Below are 24,322 nucleotides of genomic sequence, written 5' to 3' on the forward strand. Positions count from 1 at the left end.
AACTGCGTTTTTTGACAATAATTCACTTTTTATTCGTCCAGCCTTTCATTTTATTTACAGTTTGATAGTCAAGAGACATACCAAGCGATGCCCGCCTCAAAAAAGGCTAACCGGCACCGAGCAAAACACACACAAACTCACGTCTGATGTGATTTAAACCTCCTTCGGTACAGAGGATGAGTTTCAGTAAATTTTGAAATGTACACATAACAGCCTGAAAGCCCAGTGCAAAAACTCAAAGTTGAATGAGTAGTGACCTGACAAAAGGAATCACAATGGTTATTATTATTAATAATAATAATAATAATAATAACAATGTTCCCTGCAGCGTTATAGGGGTCGTTTTTCTGTAATAACATTAGAATTAGAATAATAGTAATAATGATAACTTCACAAGGCAATGGAAACGAATGATAAAGCCTTGGCTCTTTATTTTACACGCTTTACAAATAGGTTGATCCTGAAGGAGAAGATGTACTTTCATGTCGTTCTCACGCGTCACAACACACAAGCTTTCGCTTTCTGTCCAACAGTGGATGATCTTGACAGACTTGCCACAAAGGTTCATAGTAAAAGTGTAGATTGTCTATTTCTAAAATGACTTAAATGTCTTTGCTCGTCGCACAGTCGTCTTGATCTCTCAGACATCTGTCGGATCTTAAAATTATCATTATTATTATTTATTATCATTATTATTTTTAACGTGTAAAAATCCCATGGACATATCCCTTTGGAAAAAAATGACCACAGCTTCACTTCTTTTTCTTTCCACTTTTCGAAACATAATTAAAGCATTCTTCCGATATGTTTTTTCTTAAAGTCCTCGTTTTACACACACGTCACTGCCCAAGCGGCACATCATTTCATTGTCTCTCATGTTTTGTGCTACAAATTCACAAAAATAAAAGTCACACATTAACACTGATCAAAAGCTCACTTTCTCCGACCAAACAATATATTGCACTTGAACATCCTCGCGCACCGGCTGCTGATATCGTCACACATAATATATTGTACATTTACCGACGTCCTGGCCTTTTGCACTCTCACACCACGCACACGAGTAGTTTGTCCTCACACGGAAACATCAGTAAGAAAGTCGTCTTTTAAAAAAAACACACATGTGGGGCGAAGGGGCGGGGGGGCGAGGGCTAAAAATGCTAAACGCTAAATTCCAAAAGGAAATATTCTACGCTAAACTTTTACAAATCTCAGGTGCGTTTCAAGTCCTATACAGCAAAAAACAAATAGTGTTTGCATGGCGCTTGGAGAGCGAGCGAGCAAGCGAGCGAGCGGCTTACTGCTCATCCTCGTTTTCCTGGCCAGAACCTTCAGAGCGATCGCCCTCTAGTCGATCTAAAGGAGCGAGAGAAGAAAATAAACAGACAAATTCAAGTTACAGTGATGCAGGAAGCTAATCGCTAAATAAATGAAGATAAGTGCTTTTAGAGGAGGCTGCAAACAGCAGGCCAAACATTCTCCTTTCAGCAGGTTGTAGTATCTGAAACATCTAATCTTGTGTGGCTGCTTAATTGCAGAATAAAAAAATAAAGAATGAATGTAACAATGACATAACATGGAGTCTTTCATAGCAAAAAAACCCCAAAACTTTAAAAAATCAGCCTGAAGTGAGCAACTGCGTGTTTACCTGATCTGATGTGATTGAGGGAAGCCAGCATTCGGAGCATGAAGGAAGCGGGGACAGTGATTGTGTTCCTGGTTTCCTCCAGCATCAGCTCATTTCGAGTGATGACCTTAGAAAGACGAGGAGAACAGAGGAAAAAATATTTGATTACAGAACTATGTGGAAAGTTGTAAGTAAGTGAATCGTTCTGATTGGCCAAATAGATCATGTGAGTGACAAAGGTATGATGGGAAATGACACTACTGCACATGCTCTAGGGGCCCATTAATGCGGAAGTCAAACTTTTTCGGCGTCTGCGTTGGGTGAGCGATTCCATTGAAATGAATGGAACGCTATCTTGGACTTTGGGGGGCTGAGTAACCGCCTTCAGCCTTTTTGCCATTTTGAATTTGATGAATCAATCCGACATTCTCATCGCGACCCCATCGAGTGATCTCTTCCCACCTCGTTGGCCAGCACTCTGTTGAACGAGGGCGACTCCTCCAGCGGCGACCAGATCTTGATGTCGTAATCGATCCCCGAAGAGGCCAGAACTGAAACAGAGCGGGAGCGTTAGCGTCTACGGATGCGCGAGTGCTGAGCACAGGTGGGCGGGGCCTCACTGGGGTCGAAGGGGTGCGGCTGCAGGCAGTTGACCACGTGGTTGTCGGCCTCCAGCAGCATGAGGTGCTCCGCCGTGTGTCTGTCCCAGATGAAGATGTGGCCGCAGTCCGAGCCGCTCATCACAAAGTTGTTGCCCCAGAAACACGATTCTTTAATCTAGAAGTGATGATGATAAAAACAGCACAATGCCATTATTATCCCCCTATTATCTGATAAACAATCCCGCAAACAAACACATACATCGAAACACAGCATGCTACAGAGCATAGGTGTCAAACTCTGGCCAGTACAATAAATATTACTACACATTACTGTGTAACAGTGCGCCGCCTTTACCATGGTCCTGGAATTGCGGTGGCCTTTGTAGACCATTTTGACCGAGGGTCTCCTGATATCCTGAGTCTCGCTTTCCTCCATCTCCCTCCTCTCTTTTCTCCTGCGGAACAGCTCCTGGATGCGAGCGGCTGCCGAGCGCCTGAGGGACAGTAGAAAATCCAACTTTGTCAGAAAATCTTAAAAAAGAAAGAAAAAAAATACAGTTTGCAAGATGCTGAAATGACGGCAACATCTCCCCGCTGTCTTCGAGCACGTACACGCTGGGTGATCGACCGTCCTGGCGTGATAAAAAAGCTTCACTCTCAAAGGGAACTCAATATTTCATGCACACACGCGTTTGCTCATCATCCTTTCATTTGCCCTTCTGTAAAAATGCTGTTGCACACACCGTCAGTGCTCGCCATGCACGTCAGTCTCAGTACAGCCGCCGCAGCCGGGCGTCTGTCTGCTAGTTAGTTTGTAAGTGAGAGGTTCAAACCATGACAACAAAAGCGCGGCGCTTCATTCTGCAGTGCGGTGGTCAAGTGTCTCACACACACACACCTGGCGGGTTAAAAAAAAAAAAAAAAGCTTTGAGCTCACGGTGCAGGAAGCGTTACCTGATCATCCTATCCCCTACTGCCGATCCTCGGGAATTTACTCTAGATTTGTGGCAAAATCCCAAGGCAGGATGTGAAAATGCAACAATTGAAAACAATTTCTGCTTGAAAACCCAAGATGAGGTGTGAGGTACCTCTGTCCTTGACCTCTGAACCTGGTGGGGGGGATGAGGATGGGGTCGTCGTCGCTGTCCTCCGAGTCCTGGTGACCCCGGGCGGGCTGGCAGGGGCCCTCCTCCTCCTCCTCGCCGCCGCCGCCGCCGGGGGGCTCGGCTCTCCTGCAGCCCCCCGATGTGTCCTCGGTGCCGTCCGGCTCGCTTCTCTCGGCGGGGGCCGAGGTCGGGGTCGTCGAGCTGCTGGGCTCCCCGGAGCAGGAGGCGTCGCAGGGCGGCTCGGCAGAGGAGGAGGCGGCGGCTTCACTCTGTGACCCCGAAGGCTCAGAGGAGGCTGAGGAGACGCGTTTGTGGTGTTAGGATTCATTTGCTTTTCTTTTAGAACTGCATCATCTGGAGCTCTGACTTTGAGCAAACAGTAAAAAAAAAAACGTCCTTTTTCCATATGCTTTTTATTTCTGTTGCATTATTATTTTTGTGTATCCTGTATAGAACTGAGTAACTTTGTTTAGAAAAGTGATTCATAAAACAAAGTCCTTCTTCTTCTTCTTCTTCTTCTTCTTCTTTCATTTCAAGGAGAAACAGAATTGAAGGGTTTTTACGGTAAGTGCAGAATCCACTTGGAATTTTCTATTTTTAAAACGATGAACGACTTCGGGAGCTTCTCAGAGCAATGTGGTGCCATAAAAACATTTTGTGTGCTATTTTAAACAATGAGTTATTTTTTTTCTGATACAATGAAAGATTGAGTGTTTATTTTTGGCTTTTTGGCTTGTGTTTGATTTTTTGTTTGTTGTTCATTATTATTTTATTTTTTCACCAACCTTGCGTCGACGCCGAGCGCTGCACGGGCAGATGCTCCTGGCTCTGTGCAGCCGCAGACTCGGATGGTTTGGGGCGTCCGCTGCCCATCGAGCGGGACGTGCTGCCGCTCCTGCAGGGAGGAAACAATTTGGCTTCAGGCTTCACCGTCACACTGGCACCTTGAACTGGCATTCTTTTTCATGATGGAGCCATTTGGAGTCATTTCAACGTGCTTTCAGTGCGCAATGTGGTGCATAGTGTTGACAATAAAGTCGACACCCAGAGAAAATGAATTTGCAAATCTTACTGCTGCGACAATAACTGTGATGACTGACTCACCATTCATCAGTGAAGTCCAATTTGATGGTGCTGGTGGTGGTTCCCTCTGAGCTGTAGTGTAGACTGAGGACTGGTTCAGCTGTACTGGGCCGACTGGTGCTGCTGCTGCTGCTGGCAGTGGTGGAGGAGGAGGAGGAGGATTGGAGTGTACTGGTACTAACAGGTGCAGCAACAGGTGGATCTGAGGACGAGCCTGCTGCGCCTGAGGGTGAAACACAATAAGGAAGGATTTTAAAATATATGTAACATATATCTATATATGTGGTCGGCTTTGTCTAATAATTCTGCAGGTTGGAGTGAAGATTTGTCCGGCTGACAGCAAGTCACCACTGATTACTAAACGCACGCTGGACTCGTGCAACTTTGCGCTTCATCCTTTTCCCTCTGATACGCAATCGGACTGAAAATCATGCAAACAAACAAAAGGGAGACAAAAGCTACCGGTAGCTACACAATCAAACCACAGCCAGAGACGGCGACAGGATGGGAACACAGCGGGACAAATGAAAGATGAAAACCAGGGCATCCTCTCAGACAAAGTAATGTCCTCATTAGTGTTAGTTGCACACTAATAGCTGTCGCTTTTCAACAGCAAAACGTTTTTTTTTTGTTTTTTTTTTACATAATTACATTAAAAGCATCAGCTAGATTCACCGTATCACACCAGTAATGACTGACAGAATAATTATCTCAGCCAACAAATGTGTTATTGATGGATAGAAAACCAATTTGATACAGTGCCGCAGATGACGTAATATTCTTAATTCTCTGCTACTGTTAAATTGAATATTACTGATGAAAAGAGTGGCGGGAGTTCAGAGGGGACAGAAAAAATGACAACACGACACAGCAGACTGTAAACGCTTTTATGAGGGGGAGTTAATGAGGCCCCGGTATGTGGCTGCGTGGGGGGAGGGAGGGAGGAAGGACGCACCCTGCTGTTCATCGAGAGTCATGGATCCCAGCTGTCTGTTTACCACAGACGAGGGGGAATCTGGAACACAAATGAGATCCGACTGAACATCAAAAACACAGGTTGTGCACTAAAGTTAGAACGAGTCCCGTTAGAAACATTCAAAAGAAGCATCAGAGTTAAATCTGGGAGGGGAGGGGGGCAGAGATCCAAAGGGACGAACAGCCATCACCGTAACGGAACATGGAACACACAACAAGCCTTAGTTTTGATTACGCAACCCGTCTCCCTCTACTGGTATTTCAAATGAACTGCACAAACGTGCCGTGTTTCCATCTGACCCGTTTTGGAGAAGTGTATTAAAAGTTGGTTGGTGAAAAGGTCAAAAAATTTACTCATGTGAAACATAATAAATATGCAAACTGGTAGATGGAAACTCATTTGCATAATTAACAAAGCAGACACTGGACTCACATGACGGCTGTTGACATGTTTACACTCTCCCCAGATCCCCACAACACTGCGGTGGGTAAAAACAACAACTCATGGCTGTTCACCACTGAAGGGACCAAAACATTCCCAAGTCTCATCCTTGAAAAACAGGACCAGGGCAACAATCTAGAAAGCATCCACTTCCGCCATGTTTTGGTACTCTGATTCCTCCTCTTTCTACAGACATCTCATTCACAAGGTTCAATTTGCACTGAGAAGGAAACCTGGCTGATGTCGGCACGGCCGTGTTGCTACAAGCCCTGGTTAACAACATGTATACACTACCAGTCAAAAGTTTGGACGTGTACTTCTGATTTAATGGCTTTTCTTTCATCTTCATGAATATTTACATTGCAGATTGTCACTCAAACACATATGGAATATGTATTAAAATAAAAGTGTGAAATAACTCAAACAAGTTTTATATTTTAGGTGATCTTTTGCTACATTAATCTACATATCTTGGTCATATATTTGATGTCTTCATGATGTATCGACAGTGTAGAAAGTAGTAAAGATAAAGAAGAAACAGGTGTGTCCAAACTTTTGACCTGTGGTGTATATATACACAACAGTTGACATGGAACAAAACACTATTCTGATTAGATGGATGGAAACTCCTTTGTGCTGAAGAGAACCACTCAAAGTCATGTGATCGGCATGAATGTTATTGGATCGTCACGCTTGCTGGTGCCACTCCAACAGAAGCACTTGCGGGTGAAAACTAAAGCAACGGGAGGTGGTGGGGGCGGTGAAGTCAAACAGAGTTAGTGAGGGAGGTGTAAAACAAGATGCATTATGGGGTTATGGTGGGGTGGGGGGCAGGAGGCAGGATCACCGAGGGGTTAGTGGTCAGCCCTGGCATGTCTCTGGGGCGCAGTCTCTGAAGACATGCATGGCTCTCCTATGTGGAGAGGAGGGGGTGGGATGGCGAGGGCAGGAGACAAGCGCGCCTAAAGGAGGTGCTGCAAGAGCTCCGGGTCGGGTGGGAGTGGGGGGTGGGGGAGGGTAACCTGTACTGGGTTGGGTCTCTGCGGCGGCGCCAACGGTAGAGGGTCTCTGCCCCGGCCTCTCGGTGGCCGCAGAGGGAGGGGCGGAAGCTCGCGGACCCCGTCCCGGAGGGTCGGCCAACTGGAGCAACCGCTGCAAACGCCTACACACTAAACTTATGGGCAGCCGATGGGGACCGTACTCTGACAGAGAGGGCACAGGAAGAGACGGAGAGCAGAGAGGGCTCGGTTATGAAGGAGGAGCAGGAGGAGGAGGAGGAGAGAGGGAGTGGAGGGGGTGAGGCAAAGAGAGGAAGAGGAGGGCGAGAGGATGCTAAGGGGCGATGAGAGAGAGAGGAGGTAGAGGTGGAGGAGGAGAGAGGGAGCGGAGAGGCTGAGGCAAAGGGGAGGAGGTGGAGGAAGAGGAGGAGAAGTGGGAGGAAGAGGAGGAGAAGGAGGGCAAGAGGAGACAGAGGGCTGAGGAGGGACAAGAAGAAGAGGAGGGGGGAGAGGATCCTGAGGGGCGGGGAGAGGAAGGAGGAGGAGAAGGGGAGAGGGATTGGAGGGGGTGACGCAAAGAGAGGAAGAGGAGAGCGAGAGGAATCCTGAGGGGTGAAGAGAGAAAGGAGGAAAGAGAGGAGAAGGAGGAAGAGGAAGTCGAGATGATGCAGAAGGTGAGGAGAAAGAGAAGGAGGAGGAGGAGACAGGGAGCGCAGAGGTGAGAAGAGAGTGGTGGAGGAGAAGGACAAAGACGAGGAGGAGGAGGAGGAGGAAGAGGAGGAGGTGGCTGCTGCTTCAGTTGAGTGGCTCCACACTCACAAATTCAATCACACCCACTGTTTGCACTGAGCAATGTACTATTTGTAGGGCGATGTGTGTGCGCGTGTGTGTGTGTGAGTGCGTGCGTTTGTGTGAGTGTGTGTGTGTGTGAGCGTTACCAGAAAGCGCCGGCTCTGACGTCGGTGGGGGGGGCGTGGGGTTGCCGGCGGAGTCCATCCGACTCCTCTGATGGGAGTCAAGCGAGGACGCGGTGGGTGCGGAGGGGGGAGCGGAACTCTGGGCAGGCGAGGGGCAGGAGGGAGGAGGTGCGGGGGCGGTTGACGACGACCCTGAGGAGGAGGAGGAGGAAGAGGTGGATTGCAGCGTGGAGGAAGAGGAGGAGGAGGTGGAGGTGGAGGTGGAGGTGGAGGAGGAGCAGGCGGCAGAAGGAGCAGGAGGCACCTCAGGGGCGCTCGCCTCCGAGGGCCTTTCGCCAGGTTTGGGCTCCTGGGTGGAGCCTCCTGCGGGACCAGCGGGAGGTTGTGACGCCCCCTCTGGTCGGACAGCTGAACAGGAGAGTTCACACGTGAATACGGTCGCGTATTCATTGCGTTAAAAGAAAAAAATCTGCAGCTTTGAAAGCTTAAATACTTAAGGAAGCACATTGCTGCCACACTAGGAAAAAAAAAACGTTATATTTGTGATAATTTTCACGTGGTAACGTGAAACTATGAGGTTATTTCGTGAAAGAATCACACTATTTCGTGATAATTTTCACTTTGAAATGTGAAGAAAATCACGCACGTTATTTCACGATAATTTCACGTTCTAACTTAAAACCGTCACGTTATATCGTGTAACTATCACGTCATTTTGTGATAATTTTCACATTATAACGTAAAACTATGACGTTATTTCGTGACAATTTTCAGCACGACCCTCTACATGTGCAGTGCGTGTACAAGGTGTCCTACCACGGGCTCGTGTCGGCGGTCGGCTCCCTCTGCTGCTCTGAGCCTCGCTGGCCTCCTCAAACCAGCGGGACAACATGTCTGACATCCTCTGCATCAGAGACACGTTTGGACTCTGCTCCCCTGCAGCATCCAGAGGGAGATTCACAGGTTTGCAGCTGCTTTTTTAATTTATTTTTTTAAATTACAAATACCAACCTTGATCACGATACAATGGAGCAAGACAGTAGAAAGTAAATGTACTGTGCGTCCTCTGCGTTAATATAGATTTGAAATGACGTCAGGTGAGATCCCTTTCACAGGCGAGTCTGTGTGAATTGCTCCCGTGAGATTACAGCTCACAGCTCTGTTGTTTCTCACGTGAGAGTACAGAATTAAAAACGGGGGGAGGGGCGGCGGGAACGGTGACCCCCCGCCCCAACACATACTGACTCACTGACAGAGACTTCTGTGTTGTAATTTGAACCGTCAAAGGCACAGCTGATACATTTGTCTGCGCAGGGAGTTTGATATTGTTTTGGTGGAGGTCTAACATTGGTTTTGGACCCTTGATCTTAATTCAAGAGGAAGAAAAGTGCGTCAGAACGGAAAAGGCACATTAAATTGGTAAAGATTTTATACTGCAGTAGTTGGAGTTCAAAAGGAGGAAAAGGTGGGGGGAAAAATTATTTACTAAGATATAGCATATTCTAATATACATCAAAACATTATTTATTTGTTTATAACTATTAATAATATGGTCTGAGGTCTGTAAATGGAGTTGTTTTATTTTAAAACTTCCTGAGTAGGAACACTCGGGGTGATTCGATCTCACCATCTCTCTCCCTCTCGCTCTCTGGCCGAGCCCGGGGTCCCGTGTCGGACCAGTCCCCTCGCAGACGCAGGCGCTTCACCGGAGGCTGCCTGAGCTGTGGAAAAACACACACAGATAACGTGAGACTCGCACTCAGTCAAAGCGCGGACGAAAATAGCTCAGTTGCCAAAAGCAGAGCTGCTGCCGCTGCTGCTGCTTCCGCTGCTGCGAGGAACACCCCCAAACTTTCCAAGCTCCGCCACCGACCGGCTCTCTCTGATCAAAAGATAGAAACAGCAGTAGGGGTCGTTTGCATCTTCAGAGGCTTCTGAAAAAATGCGGCGGGCGACCAGGGAGAACAAGCTGCTGCACAATAAGCCTGGCTGGTTTAACAAAGCTTTATTTTAGACATTTTCACAGAAAATGAAGAAAATGAAATTGACACGGTGTTTTTCCTGGTATGCAACATGTTTTCACCCTCCTGCTGACAGCGCAGTGGCTAGCCACCGGGCCATGACGTCTAGCACACTGGCTAAGCTCGCCGTGACGACTGCAATTGGCTCAGATCCATCTTGGCAGACGGGTCTCGTTTAATCGCCTTCTATAACTTGCCACAACTTTTTTCCAAACACTTTCTATGGGTTCCGACAGAGTAGGGGGGGGGGGGGGGGAGAGACTCAGTTCTGGGTGTGGTAGGAATAAGCACAGAGAACGAGTAGACATAAATTAAAATATAATCTGCTTCCAGTCAGTAGCAGCTCAGAGGGGTTTGCATGTTCCAAAAAGAAAGATGCCGTTGTTGTTACTGCTGTTATTACAAATCATAATTATCATTATTGCTATTATTTATCTTACTTGTATTTCACCTTGTTTTTCAGTTTTTTCTCCTATCTTATTGATGTAAAAAGGGTTGGCAAAATAAGCTAAGGCTTCATCCAACACCTTTTCAGTCAATGTATATTATTGTAACTATTTATTTGTTTAATGCATGACGCATGAACAATATTGAAAAAAGACAGAAATAAACTGACTAGAATAAAGTAAAACAGACCCCCGATACAGGTCGCAGGTAGAGGTGGAGGAGGAGGAGGAGAGGGAGACGGAGGAGGGGGAGACATGGAGTGTCATGGAGTGTTTGCTTGTCTGAACTATTTTGGATGATGGAAGAACTCTGTGTGCCTCAGTCACTGTATTTGGAAAGGAATGCGTGCGATGAGGCTGTGAGACACGGGCACCATGATCCAGCACATTCACACACACGTGAGGTGCAGCACGGCCAGTAAACTGCACTTATCCCATAGCCCCATTTTAAACACCCCCCCGACGAAACTAACCCAACTATTTATGCTGCCTTTTACAAAGATCCCTGATAAGTTTTGAACTACAAACCCGACGGTGAAGGTTTTCCTCCTCCCTGTTCTGCTCTTCACAGTCAATAACTTCCCTCCCAGCGCCAGCCAGCGCAGTTTCAGCCCCCGATGTCTGCAGTGTTCTTCTAGAGAAGCGGAAAGGCAGCAACAAGGTCGCACGTTCTCCTATCCGCTGGCTCGCATGATCCTTTGCATCCGAGGGATTGTCACGCACGCGTTTGGCTCTCAGTTACGCGGACCAATCGGGGTTCGAATCTATAAATCTGCATTAGAATAATAAACCTTGGCGATACATTTCTATCAGCTCCCGGCGTTCACGCCGCAGGCGGTGTGGTGTGACGAGCGGCGCTCACCTCCTCCCTCCTCTCCTCCGACGGCCCCTTCAGCTCTCTGGCCTGGTCGTCTTTGGGGTCGAACAGGTAGATGTAGTCGGAGGAGTAGCTGACCAGCACCTCTCGGCCGTCCTCGCTGTAGCACAGCGATGTCACGCGGCACGACTTGTTGGACAGGTGGGCGGGGACGAACCGCACGCACATGCCGGTTGTCCCTCGGCCCATGTAGTTACCTATGGAGGAGGAGGAGGAGGACGAGGAGGAGGACGAGGAGAAGTGTGTGGTAGTGTGAGCAATGATGTAGCACTTTGTTATGGGTTGTTTTTTTTTACACTGACTCAGGGAAGTGCACAGGAATTCCAATGTGCCTGTTTTAACCTTTTTTTAACTTGTAAAAATGGCAATAAATCTCTAATCTAATCAAAATAGACTTGATTCGTTAATTTTGATCAAATGCGGCGTATTTGCTACAAAGCATTCTCCCTGATATGACCCTCCACAATGTGGTCAACTTTTACTTTTCTCTTTTTTTGGTATCAGCTGCATATTTTCGTAGGTTAACTTTTTTTTTTTTTTGCTTAAAAATATGTTTCATAATGTGCAAAAATAAACCAAGTAAGTTAATTGATCTAAAAGTCGGTGTTGTTGCAGCAAAAAACAACAGAAGGCAGCGAGGCCACATACAGGAGACCACACACAGAGAGACTCAGCCTCCGTCTGTCCTCATGACTCAGTAGAGATAACAAGACAGGCGGGACACAGCTCTGCGTCCTCTGTGAAACATCTGCAGTGACTTTCACTTGATTTTTTTTTTCCTACATAAATGTAATACTAAATCACTGAGCAGAGTGGCCTACCTGTGGCTCTGGTTCCCAGCATGCGTCTGTCGTAGATGCGCACCGAGCTGTCCGAGCAGCCAACGGCCAGGTAGTACGGCACCAGAGGAGAGATGGAGATGGACGTGGCCGCCCTTCGACAGTTTATCAGTATGTCCTGAAAAAAAAAAAAATCACACGCACAGTCAGGTGAGAAAAGGTAAGACGATGTCCGCTATTACAGCAAAAATGGTTAAAGATGGACTGAGGACTGACGAATTCACCGACACGTTAAATTAATGTCACCAAGGGACAAAACATTAAGAAAAAGGATTTAAAAAAAACCCCAAGTGTTGATGTCGTACATCTTTGCAGTCTTCCTTGGTGCAGCTGGTCTTGGTGCGGAGGTCGAACCATCGCACCGTGCCGTCTTCCCCGCACGACAGGAAGGTGTAGGGGTCGTTTGGTACGGTCATAATCTGGTGAGGCAAAAAGCAAAAAGAGTTTAGTTGAGGGGGAAGCTTGTCGAACGGGACGGACACGGCGAGATCTTCTTCCCCGATCTTCTGCACCTCGTAAGCTGTCCCGTAGTGGCACGTGAACTGACACTGTCTGTTCTGCTCGGGGCTCTTCTCCGTGTGGGTGTAGTAGATGATGCCGTCGCCGGAGCACGAGATGATCTCCTGGCCGCTGGTGTGTGGCATGAACTTGGCGCTGAAGATGTTTGCCCTGTGACCCGAGCGGATGGACTTCTTGACCTGTGAACGTTGACACAGAACGGAGATCCTTCCTTTTACCTTAAACACACACTCACTCTAGACCAGTAACTCAGAGCTGATGGAGCATCGCTTTCCTGACCCAAAGAGTCCTATTCCATTTTTTTTTTTTAAACCAATTCAATCCTTCTCTACTTGGAGTCTATTTTGGACTGAACTTGGTGTTTGATTTAAACTTGAGAGAAAAGGAAAAGCAGAAAAATGAAAATTAAGCTTCATCTGAACAATCAACCTGCCTCCTTGCCGCTCAAGGTTTTATCCCAATGAGAAAACGCCTTCTGGATTGTGTGGATGTATAAGAATAGGCCGTGTCTTTATTAACAATAATAATAATCCCCACTGACCTTTTTGTTGTACGGGTTGCTGATGACCAAAAAAGTGTCATCTGACCCCGACAGGATGTACTCCCCCGTGTCGTTCCAGGATATGGTGTTGACCTGCAAACAGTCCACAAGACAGTTAATGTGACGCCGTGGCTCTTCATCTCCGCCCTCCCGCTGGTGATCAGCGCACTCACATGTGCATCCTGCCACCTGCACGTCAGTCATCTCTGATAAGTGGACGTGAGCCGCAGCAGGAGGAGAAGAACGGCTGTCGCTTCGCCATACATTTGTATTCTACGGGCTGTTGTTATTAAATTGATCACGCAGTCCTCTCTGTTCATCCGAGCTAAGAGCTTCGAACAGGTGCATTTGTTTGGGAAAATACTGCTAACTTTTCATGTTTTTAGTATTTATGAAAAAAAAGAACCGAGAAACGTCTTCACGCCAGAAGGGTAAACAGGTGTGTGGTAGAAGAAGCAATTAAGTGAAAACAGATTTTTATTGGCTGCACAACAATTTATTGCATTGGCAAAGAAATAACAGCCAAAGTCAAAGGGATTTAGAAAGGGAAAATGCAGAATCAGTTCATCGACCGAATCAGGTTTGAAACTGCCAAATAAAATAATTACCCTGCTTCACTTCAAAGAACATCAGGTTAGCAGAATAGCTCTGCTAACAACAAACACATTAATTAGGCATGACAAAAGCGCTGCAGGGCTTGTTCGGTTGTAGCTCTCCTGGGACTCGTGCATGCTGTGGTTGTTTTGATCTTCTGGCTCGAGCGGTTTGTGCGACTCGACTTGTGACTGTTGAAGCCGTGTCAGGTTTCTCTGAAGTATCTTCTACCCCGACTAAACCAACTAAAGTCAAGGACCTGCTCCTCTTCTGACACTCATTGACCAAGCAAGCATGTTGGACGTTTAAAGTTTTTTTTTTTTTTCATGCAAGTTGACATACACACATGAATAAATGAAAGGTACTCACACAGCCATCGTGTACGTTCAGCGTCCCCTCAAGTTTCAGCCTTTGGACAAATTCTCTTCTTCCTGTGAAAATGATGACAGCTGTGATGAAACGTTGACTACGAAAAACCAAGTTTGCTACTTCAGCGTTATACGAGTTGCGTCTGAATGCATCAGTAATTGTACATTCTCTAAGCAAGAACAGTTTTATCAAGGCAAAAGGAAGAAGAACACAGGACAAGAGATGAAAAAGGAACAAAGTGAAATATTGTGAATGTTATGGAGTGTTTTAGATTTTTTCTATGGCATTTGGGCTCCATCCTGCAGATAATGTGCCACTGATGACCGAGGTCCAGTCAGCACAGCTATGTCAGCCTTCTTCAAGCACTGGTGACGACAAAACCTTGCAACTTTGAAAACATTTTTACCGTCATGTAACTTTTCAATTCACTCTCTCTATATGCTCTTGCAGAAAATAATGACGCGCCAAGATAGTCCTTTTACTAAAGCGCACATGTATGCAGACAGGTTTTGCAAGTTATTAACTTCAAAAGGTTAAATCTTCTCACACTTCCGACTTCAGAGAATTTGTCGCAGCTTCTGAAAGGTTTGCCTAATATGCCAATATAACTTTTATTATCATATTTAGTATTTGGTTAGTAGTTTCTGTTTAATACTTGTGTTTGACCAACTGTAAGTAGAATTTGGGAATTGGCTCTCCATTCATAAAGTAGCTGTCTGTCATAAAAGCAGCATCAATTAATTTCAAGGGTAGTACTATAATATTTAGGTTAAGATAAAGATCTGCAATTTTGTGCGAGCATGAGAGTTGTTTCTGTTTGAACTCGGACCAGGGCTCGTTACCACTACCCCTCCTTTTAGGAGCTAAATATAGTCTGACCCCGAGAGTGCCTCAAACATCCTCTGCCCATACACAATAACAGGCCGGTGGAGCTAAAATCAGCCCTGACTAAATCGCTATGGCACATCCCCCTCCTCTTAAAAAAAGAAAAGATTACAAGTCTTCATTCAACCACAGTCAGGTGCCGCTGGCAGACACGTCTCATATACCACCCTCGCCTCAGAGCCAACGCAGGGGCGCAGGGAAAAATAAGAGCAGAATGAGAAAGATGATGGGGAAAAATTGTTCAGCTAAAGAGATGTAATACAAAAAGTGATTCATTTTTATCTTCAGAGGTGTTAGTCTGCGCAACTCGTGTCTATGCCTTGTGGTGTTGGCATGTGTTTTACTTGCAACATGTAAAAATAAAAAGAAAGAAAAAAAAAGAGGCTTTTGAAAAAGTAGGTTAAATAGAAGACTCCTGCCAGATTTAAGGCACTTTTTGAAGACATCATTTATATATCTTTCTCTCTCGAATCGTCAAACACATCATCATAATGCGGAAATAGTGTTTTTGATACAGTGTGACAGAAACTGACAGGAGAATTCTGTGCAACAAAAAAAAATAAATAAAGCAGCACTGCAGATAACACTGCCGCAACTCTGAGGATTCTGAGAAGTTTTCCGTTTGCTTTGAATCCAGATAATTTTTTGGGGGGGGAGTGGGGGCGGTTCCATTGTAGCTCGCTTCGTATTGTTTTGTTTAATCACAACCTTCGAGCGCTCGGAGAAAATGCTAACGTTGATGTTATTACATTAGATCTCTTGGCGTAACCTGGTGCGTTTCTCACAAAACGACTGCGAAGGTGCTGGTGGAAGTTAGCAGCTCTCAACGTTGTTGGTAGGTAACGTAATGGCATTTAATATTAATCTTGTTTAGGTCGGGCCATCGGATCAGAGCAGCACAGGCGAAACGTAGCGGACAATCAATACTAAAACAACAATCTTTGTTTTTCGCATGACCTGCGATGCGCTTAGCATTCAAGTGGCTCGTCTTGTTCTTACCTAAATAGTTGGTCCTGATGGTGTTAGGCTCGTTATATCCAATTAGGCGTTTATTTACATCCCAAATCAGGTTGCCGGAGCACGACATTGTGACCGTACGTGGGTTTCAATTATGAATAACATTGAAACTAAGCTAACCCTTTCCTTATTGTGTAACTCCTTTTGTATTTATCGTAGCCTCTCTGGTTTGCCATCGAAAGTAGTCCCTTGAATTTCGGGACCGGTCTGCCGTTAGCACGCCGGGACATACGACGTTAGCATCGCTGGGAGAAGACCGTCCTTTCTCTGCCGTCCTCTTGGTTCTACATTGGTTGGGTCTCTGCTCACCGTGTTGCTAAATATCTACTCTGCTAACATGAACTGGACTGGGTTGCTTCTTCTAGCGATAGCGGACAGCTGTATCAAACAACGCGAGATACTACGAGTTTTGGCACGTTTTGAAAAGCCCCAAGCGGTCGTTCGCAAAACTACAGAGGAATTACGCTGGAAGGTGGAAACCATTCACAAATAATTAATTGACGGTTAACATGTTTTAACATTAAAATTTTGCCGTGGCTTTTTTTTTTAACCGGACCTTAGTTTTATTCCTGGAATAAATTATTGGATTCGATGTATGTTATCTCATCTACACGTAATTTTCATTCCAGAGGGAGAAAACTGGACATTTTAATATCATACCAAAGAGTCGTACTAAAATTATGTCAGAATAAAATTACGTTTTATTAGTGTACACCACCAGTCAAACGTTTGGTCACACCTTTCATGCATTTTATTTATTTATTTATTTATTTATTTTTTATAATCTTTACACCTTTCTACACGGCAGATAGAAACAGAAGACATCAAATATATGAGCAAGATATCTGTAATTGTGCAGCAAAGAAAAACGCGTTAAATAACTCTACATATGCTTTTTTTTTTAAATTAAATGTGGCTATTTTAAAGAATTTAAATATACAACGTGATTGAGTTATTTTACACTTTTATTGTTTCCTTCATAATTCGATGTGTTCATACGTAGTTTTGATGCCTTTAGTGAGAAACTGCAATGTCAATAGTCGTGGGAATGAAAGAAAATACTTTAAATTCACAGAAAGTTACTAAACTTTTGACTGGTAGTGTATGTATGTCTGTAAATCTGTCTCAGAAAATAAAATATTTCTGCCGCCACCATAGCTCTGTGAAAAAGCCCATATTGCTTCCTACCAATCTGGACCAATTAGAGTAGAGAGAATGTTAGCCCTGCCCCTCGTACGGTAGGTTGCGGCGCAAAGAAAAGTCACCTCTTCTGTCTGTGGTGGGACAGAAGCTACTGAGGAGCTAGCACTGCTAGCGTGGCCGTAGAGCGGTGATAGGGGAAGGTCGTCAGTAGGGCAGCATCACATTTTCCCACTGTGTTAATGTACTTGTAATTTATATTTTGACGAAAATAACAGACAAAAGGTGAGGTTTATTTTGTTTAATTGCGTGACCTAATCGGAAGGTCCTGTACAAGCTAACCATTTTAGCAAGCTAGCTTTGTTAAGTTGCAGCGTCTTCTTCTTCTCCATCAACAGTCATGGCTGCGCTCAGAGCTTCCTATCACAGGATTTTGGACAAAGTCGAGCACATGCTGCCTGCCAAACTGAGACCCTTCTACAACCACCCGGCAGGTAATTCAACATCTATAACTTTGTGAGTGTTGACATGGCTTGGTGTCAAGTCAGTGAGGCGCTGCGATGGATGCATACTGGGACGGTAGCACTGGTCGCACGCAATCATAACATGTCATGTACAGTAAAAAGAAGACAAAAAAAAAAAAAGCCATCATCTGTGAAAGAGACATTTTTGATGAGTTCGACGGTACAGCCAAAAATGTTAAACGTGAGATTATATTTTAAACTGTAATACTACTACTACTACTACTACTACTAATAATAATAATAATAATAATAATAATAATAATAATAGTCATTTTAGTTCCAGTTAACCTGCACCTAAATCAGTATTTAATAAATAATGTCTTAAAACTGTCGTTATTAATGTGACAATATGTTATGTTATATTTATTAATTTTCTTGTTTTGTTAATCACTAAAGCAGTGTAATAATTTTAAGATTTTATGACATGCATGTAACTTAATACTTCTTAAAGGCATATTTTCTCAGCCCCTGTTTCTGCAAATGAGGGCAGGCTTGACAAGTGGAAAACATTTACATATATCAGCCTGCGATTTTGTCAACACTATAAATGAAGGCCTCTATAGTGGTACAACAGTGGATTGACCATGCAGGATCATTATTGGGCTTTTTAAATGAGTTTTAAGAAGACCTTCAAAAACACACACACGCACACACACACACACAAATAGAGGTTATACGCCATCTTGTTCTGCGTAAAATCGTCACAGAGATCCAGATTAAAGATTTACTAGCACCACAAGGGACAAGGGACTCTTTTGTTTTGCCCTACACACTGGTACCGGTTCCAAGTTGGCAAGGACATCACTCTGACCAGGTACAAAGAGTTGGGAGCAGAAACACGCCACTCAGGTTGTTGGTGGTGGTGACGGCGGGGACAGCATGTTTGGTTGTTTTAGAAAGTTAAATATTCTCCAAGTGGTCATATTTTCAGTTGTGCCAAGAGTCTGTTCTGCACATGTCTTGGATGTTCGTTACACTGAGACCCTGTTCAGACTGTGAAAATAAACTTAAAAGAACAAATAAATGTAACATTGAAGAATTGATTGATGTTTAATTGTTGTATGATGTTTATGTTTATTCCAGGATCATGCAAATGTGTTCATCAAACCCTCATTAAAAACTTGTTAGCGAACTCTTTCAGTATCTGTTAGCCAGAGTCCCTTCTTCACTTCTTCACTTTTTTAATTTTAGGTCCCAAAACCGTGTTCTTCTGGGCTCCAATATTTAAATGGGTAAGTATTACAGAATTAAATACAGATTTGCATGAACCGTTCGCACAATATGCAAAGTGATGCCTTTTTTGCTTTAAGTGTTGGTGTAATTGACGAGAAGAACAGCAAGCACAAGAACCTTTGAGAGGAAAACTAGAAATGTTTGTGCCGTGGAAGAGAAAATGAGGTGTGTTCTCCTCTGCAGGGACTGGTCGGAGCTGGATTGGCTGACATGACTCGGCCAGCAGAGAAACTCAGTACCTCCCAGTCCGCTGTGCTGACGGCCACAGGTGACGTGACGTTATTAATATAAACCACACATGCAGATTTGCTGTGGAGTTCCACAAAATACTTCCAATGAGGATGCTGTGTGATGTTCACTGTTGGAAATGATTAGTTAAGTTAAATGTTGCACAATGTAGAAGCTGTTAAATTCAAAAATGTTGCTGCCATTGTGACAAGTGTTCAGTGTAGACACAGTATTGCATCTTCTTTTTATACTGCAAGTGAAAGATGTACATGCTGTTGTATTTTTTAAGGTGGCCTAAAATTGAGGCAGGCTTATCTCCACTCTGACGCACTCTCCAAACACTGGGTTATTGGCCCACCTTTTTGGACGGGTTGACCAATGTGTGCCAGAGGTTGCACACTGTGTCTGTTTGCGCAAAATGATCTGTCACTGTTTTACCAAGGCTGTCCTAACGCGCATCTGCCGGTTTGGCATTCAAGTTGCATTACGTGCATCATTTCACTCTGGTCATTGAACTGCAGGTCTGATCTGGTCCCGGTACTCGCTGGTCATCATCCCCAAGAACTGGAACCTGTTCTGTGTCAACTTCTTTTTGGGCTGCGCCGGAAGCTCTCAGCTCTACAGGATCTGGCGGTTCGTACTGCAGATGCCTTCCTCTGCGCTCTTCCTTTATCATATCTGGCCGGGCTGTTCTAATGATCAGTTACAGTGCTATCAGATAAGAGTTGATAGTAGCTTTCCCTCAAGTCTCAACTCCTGATTGGCTGAGCTTAAATGGCTGCGGCAGGTTTCTGTTTGACTGGTCTATGCACTGTAAGGCATGAGGTAAATATGTAACCGTGCCGCCATTAGCCATTTTTGTCCACTGTTAATTATTGATTTAGCTTGAAAAAAAAGTTTTGGAAATTAGCTTTTTATGATGTCATAGAGGGCTTTCCTACCTCTCCCAGGTTAGTGTAAAAAGGCTTGTAACAGCTGAGGACCAAGTATGCTGTAAAGAAGAAAAATGCAACAAAAATCTGCTTCCTCAATTTGATTCAATTCAAAGCTCAGCGCAAACGTGGCGTTTCAGAATGAGAATCAGAAGCCTTTATTGTCGTTGTAAGAGAGCAAACAACGAAATTTGAGGTGCTATTCCAGCTTGGTGTTTTAAGAATATTCAAATATAAGATGAAAAAAATAAGTATATTTGAAATAGATAAAAAATAGTGCATGAATAAAGTAAAATAAGAGTAGTGCAGTGTACAAATAAATAACAGGAGATGATTTAAACAGTTATTGCACATTGTGAATACAAATTCACTCTCTCAGTCATTTACAGATGATCCACAAGATCAGTTACTTATATCACAATCAATCAAATGGCCCAATGTGCCTCTCTTTGTCTCCCTTCAGGTACAACCAGGACTTGAAAGCAAAGGAGAAGGAAGCAGCAGAGTCCTGAGTGGTGTCAACCTGCCAACGCTGCCCCACAGTGGACTCAAAGGGAGACTTGACAGCGGCAGCAAGCTGCCCACTCACATCATCCTCACACCTAACCCCCCCACCCCCTCTCCACCCATCATATGTCCCCATAACAAACCATGCCATAACCATTACTATTACTCCACACAACGCCTGTTGTCCCTGTTTGAAATGTGTGCACTTTTCCTTTAGAGTTTCTGATTTCCTCAGGGTGTAAACAAGAAAATGTTTTTTGTTTTGAAATCGCTGTAAACATACACTCAAGAATTGTGGTCAACAACGCACAAGTGCAACTTGTTTGTCAAGTGGCATGATTGTATATGTTTTTAAGGTCACGGTTGCGTCTCGTGCATTTTCGTTCTTCAGGTGTAGCAATCAGTACCTCAAGCAACGGTTTCCAAATGTACGGCAGGTGGTTCCAAGAATGTTTTTGAGTTTTGTTTTCAAATGAAATTAAGGATGTCATCCCCTCCCACCTTATTTATAATTTGGTCATGGCATCTGTACCTCACTGATAATGAAATCATAACTGTTCCTTCATCTTCATGGCTTTAACTTTTTTGTGTGAGAAAAAAAAATAATTTAAGTTAATTAAAGATTTTAATTTTTTTTCTGAATCTACTCTTAATGCCACATCTTCACTCAGCGCAGCTTTTTTTGATGATATCAACTACATGCCAACTTTGATCAGATAGCAGTTATTAGAAAGGTTTTATTATGAACAAAGTGTTGTCTTTAAAGTCATCATCCAGACTGTTGTGAGCAATAACCGACAAGTTAACTTTCTTGATCTGCTGACAGAACAAATGGCACGTCAGGTGATCACCATGGCTTTGTTGCTATGTAATGGCTATGAAATGCTAATAAAAACGTACAATTGATTCCTAGTTTGGCTGTGTATTACAGTGACATCAAAATAAACTTTTAAAGCACTGCTCATATTATATTCAGCTCTACAAACCAATCAGGTTTAAATACCCAAAACAAAATCTTTGTTTGACCCCCACTTGGCTACTCCAAGAAATACATATAAAATTCTCCAGTGTAGGAAAAATGGTATGGACACTTCACCCAATGACAACTGAGCACAATAAAGGTCTATGATTAAAAAAATAAAACCAGACACTTGTGATGGTTAACCAATTCTTTTATTCACAACCAAAAATCAGTGAGTCAGGTTTAGCGTTTTCCACCGACGCGGGGTGCGCTGATCTTCATGGGCTTAGCGATCTTGGGTTTCTGTGCAGTCTTGGTGGAAGACTACAAAAAGAAAAACACAAATGTGACACTTCTTAAAGACTACGTCATAAGCATTAAAAACATTGCATCCAATCAACCACATGAGGGTCATCAAAATTATGTCTTGTTATTTAGGTATCATTTTCAGCTAAACATAATGCCAAAAACTAAACAATCTGACAATCTCAAATTTAATACAAATGGAGGTTCATGTGAACAACTTCCAAGAACGCACCTTAGCGGCAGGGGCAGCAGGCTTCTTGGCTGCCTGCTTGGCTTTCTTGGCCTCCTTGGCAGCTCTGAACGAGAGAGAGAAAAAAAACATGATTTTCATTATTTTGCTTCCTTAAATTTTCTTACTACATTATCAGTTCAGGAATTGCTTATATCACACTGTATGATGTTGAGTACCCACGTTTGTCTTCCACATACAATGTATAAAATGGACAGACAAGCTTACCAAAAACCTGAGCAATACAACTTTTTGAATGTTTTTTTGAGAGCCATGTGACACTCTAATGCTGATAGATTTTAACCAACGATGTTACTCCACAGAAGTAGTTAAATAGAGGAGAAAATCCTGAGTTCATATTATTGCCCATTCAAAACAATCCTTGAACTTTATCAGGACAATTTTATAGCAACAATATAGAACCTGATTCTGACAGATCTGCTTTGGTTGTGAAACACTTTACCTGATGGCCTGTTCCCTCTGGGCCTTGCGGACCTCGGGCTTCTGGTTCCTCTTGGCCATGATCTCAGCCAGTGACGCACCAGTGATGGCCCTCTGGAATTTCACTGCACGGCGAGTACGCTTCTTTGTCACCTCTTCCTAAAAATGCGATGAAAGGAAGCCTCTTTAACCCATAGCCAAACACAGCAATACAATACACATGCACCACTTCTGTCCACAGAATAGTATAAAAATTAGGGCATATGCAGTTCGGGTAAAGTGTCTGGTTGACCATAAACTTGTCAAAATCACAGAACTGAATTAATTAGTACGTTCCAATTACATTAATCAGGAATGAACAATTCTAAAACAGGTATTGAAGTGCAGCTCAAAATAGACCCAGACCAGAAGTACCGAGTGTTAAAGCATGTCGGAGAGTTTGGAGGCTGGCATTTGGTGAGATGTCAGTAGAGACGTCAAAGGCCAGTACTATGATCTCCTATTGTTCTATGGCTGCAGGTGTGGCATGAGCGATGCTGCCAAGACTGCAAAACGCAGCCCAGCAACACCACATAACACAGATCGACACCATGCACACCGTCCACCCGCAGCCAAACTACATCACTGAGAGGACATCAAGCTTGTCATTCATAAAAGTAAAGGTCTCCAGTCAGCGACTGTAAAACCCAAGCGTCCAACATCAGTGACTTACAGACTGGCCCTTCTTGTGCTTGCGTCTGTACAGCACAGTCCAGTTGATCTGCCTGGGGTTCCTCTTGGCCAGGAAGGCAGACTCACACTTGGCGTTCAAAAACTGGAAGACCTGTTAAACCCAAGACACTAAACTTAATGCAATTCTTTCAGTAATAACCTGTTTCCACAAATATTTAAACTAATAAATTTGACCAATTTAACTTAGCAAGTGTTTCTCATTTATAGTAATAAAACAATAAAGGAAGGATGCCAAAAACAGACCTAAGACCATAATTACAGAAATGTACAAGTAGACAAACAATATTTAAGATACTCATCTGTAAATGATTTACACTTTCAAGTACATATGCCAAAGATCACATCTTCTGACAGTATTAAAAATTGATGCAAACTTCAATTGGCAGAGCGGATAATATATCAAAACAACAAATTACAATATTTACAATGCTGGTAAGCATCTGCATCTGAAAAATATGGTTAAGACTCTTTATTGTGATGCTAATAGCTTATGCTAGTGACATAAGCTAGCGGGCGTCAGTGGATTCGGAGGCCTACTCCACAGCACAGTTCTCAAAACTTACATTATACTTAAAGCAGCTGAAGCTTCACTAATAATGCAACAGACACCGGTTCAGGCAGCTCCGACAGACACCACAGGCTCAGTAAATATTTTACGGGGCTGAACACGTTACCTTTCCGTCTATCCTAGCGTACCGGCGGCCATGGCCGGGGTATATTTTATACCCACTGAAACTGCACAACTCGACCCTGGAAAAGACAAATAAAGGGTGTCACAAAGAGGCAAGACGACATATTCACGACAGATGTGCGTTTAATCACTAAAACATTTAATATACTGTTACGATGGCATTTGATAGTATTCTGTTCACTCACTTCATGACGGCTACGAGAGGGAACAAAACCGGAAAGGAAGATGACGGATGCGGAAACTGAGTTGGTAACCGGTAAAGCGATTTTTATGAACAACTTTACTATTCTTTTATCGTCATCGGAGGTTGCCGTTATTATTTTTATGCAAAATGCACAAAATATTTTTGTTGTAAAAAAAAAAAAATTATTTGTGTCAAGGTGGAATAGTTATACAAATACCCTGTTTCCAAGCAAGAGTAAACATCAAACGTTCAAGAAAACACCTGTTATTAATACAGGAATGCGAAAATATTTTTCAAGCAATACATTCTAAAAAAAACTGAAAACTAAAATAATAATAATAATAATAATAATAATA

General features: G+C 43.8%; 3 protein-coding genes and 1 non-coding gene across 10 annotated transcripts; 1 reads left to right on the forward strand and 3 right to left on the reverse strand.

Moving 5' to 3' along the window:
* Positions 1-7: 7 nt before the first annotated feature.
* Positions 8-16,249, reverse strand: dcaf6 (ddb1 and cul4 associated factor 6). Of its 5 annotated transcripts, none has more exons than XM_076014532.1 (21): positions 15,841-16,249; positions 13,957-14,018; positions 12,994-13,086; positions 12,446-12,631; positions 12,239-12,352; positions 11,916-12,051; positions 11,080-11,291; positions 9,378-9,471; positions 8,567-8,686; positions 7,772-8,158; positions 6,864-7,037; positions 5,374-5,433; positions 4,440-4,641; positions 4,121-4,230; positions 3,318-3,630; positions 3,184-3,225; positions 2,585-2,723; positions 2,248-2,404; positions 2,090-2,178; positions 1,649-1,754; positions 8-1,356 (listed from the first exon to the last, which is right to left on the reverse strand). In XM_076014532.1, the coding sequence occupies exons 1-21, from the start codon at positions 15,926-15,928 to the stop codon at positions 1,298-1,300; spliced, it is 2,943 nt and encodes a 980-aa protein (XP_075870647.1). In that variant the 5' UTR covers positions 15,929-16,249; the 3' UTR covers positions 8-1,297. The 5 variants fall into 5 exon arrangements, with proteins under 5 accessions (XP_075870647.1, XP_075870645.1, XP_075870648.1 ...); XM_076014530.1 differs by having other exon boundaries at positions 6,858-7,037; XM_076014533.1 differs by lacking the exon at positions 3,184-3,225 and having other exon boundaries at positions 6,858-7,037; positions 15,841-16,248.
* Positions 15,536-21,328, forward strand: mpc2b (mitochondrial pyruvate carrier 2b). 3 transcript variants are annotated; one of them, XM_076014552.1, is made up of 6 exons: positions 15,536-15,676; positions 17,397-17,492; positions 18,714-18,754; positions 18,939-19,023; positions 19,505-19,616; positions 20,379-21,328. In XM_076014552.1, exons 2-6 carry the CDS (start codon positions 17,399-17,401, stop codon positions 20,425-20,427), a joined length of 381 nt encoding a protein of 126 aa, XP_075870667.1. In that variant the 5' UTR covers positions 15,536-15,676; positions 17,397-17,398; the 3' UTR covers positions 20,428-21,328. The 3 variants fall into 3 exon arrangements, with proteins under 3 accessions (XP_075870667.1, XP_075870665.1, XP_075870666.1); XM_076014550.1 differs by lacking the exon at positions 15,536-15,676 and adding an exon at positions 17,112-17,283; XM_076014551.1 differs by lacking the exon at positions 15,536-15,676 and having other exon boundaries at positions 17,290-17,492.
* Positions 21,329-21,573: 245 nt separating this feature from the next.
* On the reverse strand, positions 21,574-24,039 carry rpl24 (ribosomal protein L24). Its single transcript, XM_076014549.1, has 6 exons — positions 23,968-24,039; positions 23,766-23,841; positions 23,072-23,182; positions 22,382-22,518; positions 21,922-21,985; positions 21,574-21,707 (listed from the first exon to the last, which is right to left on the reverse strand). Exons 1-6 carry the CDS (start codon positions 23,970-23,972, stop codon positions 21,627-21,629), a joined length of 474 nt encoding a protein of 157 aa, XP_075870664.1. The 5' UTR covers positions 23,973-24,039; the 3' UTR covers positions 21,574-21,626.
* On the reverse strand, positions 22,785-22,965 carry LOC142880682 (small nucleolar RNA SNORA23). Its single transcript, XR_012925459.1, has one exon. It is a non-coding gene; the product is annotated as a small nucleolar RNA SNORA23 (small nucleolar RNA).
* Positions 24,040-24,322: the final 283 nt, after the last annotated feature.

Source organism: Nelusetta ayraudi, unplaced genomic scaffold, assembly GCF_046127955.1.
Source record: "Nelusetta ayraudi isolate G7.1 ecotype Tasmania unplaced genomic scaffold, CSIRO-AGI_Nayr_v1 ptg000169l, whole genome shotgun sequence".
Classification (NCBI taxonomy): domain Eukaryota; kingdom Metazoa; phylum Chordata; class Actinopteri; order Tetraodontiformes; family Monacanthidae; genus Nelusetta; species Nelusetta ayraudi.

Excerpts from the sequence above, each read along its gene's own strand:
- mpc2b (XM_076014552.1), top strand. The coding sequence starts at position 17,399 with ATGGCTGCGCTCAGAGCTTCCTATCACAGGATTTTGGACAAAGTCGAG. Across the intron at positions 17,493-18,713 it reads CTTCTACAACCACCCGGCAG|GTCCCAAAACCGTGTTCTTC; the intron begins GTAATTCAACAT and ends TTTTAATTTTAG. Across the intron at positions 19,024-19,504 it reads CGCTGTGCTGACGGCCACAG|GTCTGATCTGGTCCCGGTAC; the intron begins GTGACGTGACGT and ends ATTGAACTGCAG.
- dcaf6 (XM_076014530.1), bottom strand. The coding sequence starts at position 15,928 with ATGTCGTGCTCCGGCAACCTGATTTGGGATGTAAATAAACGCCTAATT. Across the intron at positions 2,724-3,183 it reads GTAGGGGATAGGATGATCAG|GCGCTCGGCAGCCGCTCGCA; the intron begins GTAACGCTTCCT and ends ACTGTCCCTCAG. Across the intron at positions 2,405-2,584 it reads ACCGCAATTCCAGGACCATG|ATTAAAGAATCGTGTTTCTG; the intron begins GTAAAGGCGGCG and ends CATCACTTCTAG.
- rpl24 (XM_076014549.1), bottom strand. Across the intron at positions 23,183-23,765 it reads ACGCTAGGATAGACGGAAAG|GTCTTCCAGTTTTTGAACGC; the intron begins GTAACGTGTTCA and ends TGGGTTTAACAG. Across the intron at positions 21,986-22,381 it reads CAGAGGGAACAGGCCATCAG|AGCTGCCAAGGAGGCCAAGA; the intron begins GTAAAGTGTTTC and ends TCTCTCGTTCAG.